The 1019-nt window shown below is 31.4% G+C and overlaps 1 protein-coding gene across 1 annotated transcript; it reads right to left on the bottom strand.

Moving 5' to 3' along the window:
• Positions 1 to 142: 142 nt before the first annotated feature.
• Positions 143 to 340, bottom strand: TRIADDRAFT_9730 (uncharacterized protein; the record flags this gene model as incomplete). Its single annotated transcript, XM_002118807.1, has 1 exon — positions 143 to 340. A coding segment is annotated over one exon (198 nt), but the record flags the coding sequence as incomplete, so codon positions are not given.
• Between the last annotated feature and the right edge of the window lie 679 nt (positions 341 to 1019).

The following is a 1019-nucleotide window of genomic DNA, read 5'->3' as shown; positions in this document are numbered from 1 at the left end:
TTTCTTCAAGAGGCAGTAGGTTGTAATACTGTAAGTATTTTATCGTTTAAAACATAATTTTGCCATAATTAAGATTATTTAATCCTTAGCTATCATTAATATCACTGAAGACACTAGACTTACCAGCTTTATTAGCGAGATTAATGCCTGTAAGTAATTGTGCGTTGTCATACGGATTTGATTTCTTCAAAACCAAATTTGAGTAATTAGCGAACCTAGTTAAAGTAGCAGAGCCATCTGTTGTAACCAGCATTTGATCAGCTTGGGACCACGTAACTAAACTCATCAGAGCAACACGTATGTTGATTGACTTATATCTTAAATCGACGTTATTAGCGACCTAGGTTTATGCAAAATAGAGCTGTTACATTCTTACAATCTATTTTTAAAGGCTACTGGAAACCAACAGATGTTCACAATAATCATAGTTTCTATTACGATAGATACTCTATATTTTATGGTACACTTGATAGAAGAGCTGGTTTATCATAACCATAATGGGAATTGCCTTCCTATTTGGCAATCTCAAATTATACCGTACTAAACCTAATTATGCTACTATATTTAGTAGTTGAAATTCAATAGTTATGATTATTTTTGTAAACCATTGACAAAAGGAGTATTTGTATTGAAATTAAGGCTTTACCAAGCTAAAACTATTAAGTTAGATAATTTTACTTTTGATTGAATATAATAATGTTGAAGAAATAAGGTTTACATAGCAATGTTACATGCATATCAGTGCGTGAAAGAAAATAGTGAAGATTGGTAGAGCTTCTTTTCAAATGGACGATCGGAACAAACGTAATCCTTGCACATCAATTTAGATAAGAAATGTTACTGTACGTGATTGAGTGTAAATAATAGATGAGTATAGTTACACACTATATCTACATTCATTTGGTAACTTCGAAATAAAAATATCATAAATGAATATGGAGAAGCTATCTAAACTATTGACTAACTTGCGAAGCACGTAGTATCGGACAAGTTTACTAGATACGAAATGAGCGAGTATT

The sequence above is a fragment of the Trichoplax adhaerens genome, genomic scaffold (genome assembly GCF_000150275.1).
Source record: "Trichoplax adhaerens TRIADscaffold_1463 genomic scaffold, whole genome shotgun sequence".
Taxonomy (NCBI): domain Eukaryota; kingdom Metazoa; phylum Placozoa; class Uniplacotomia; order Trichoplacea; family Trichoplacidae; genus Trichoplax; species Trichoplax adhaerens.
Note: the sequence above shows the minus strand (reverse complement) of the source record. Positions and strands in the feature narration are given on the sequence as shown.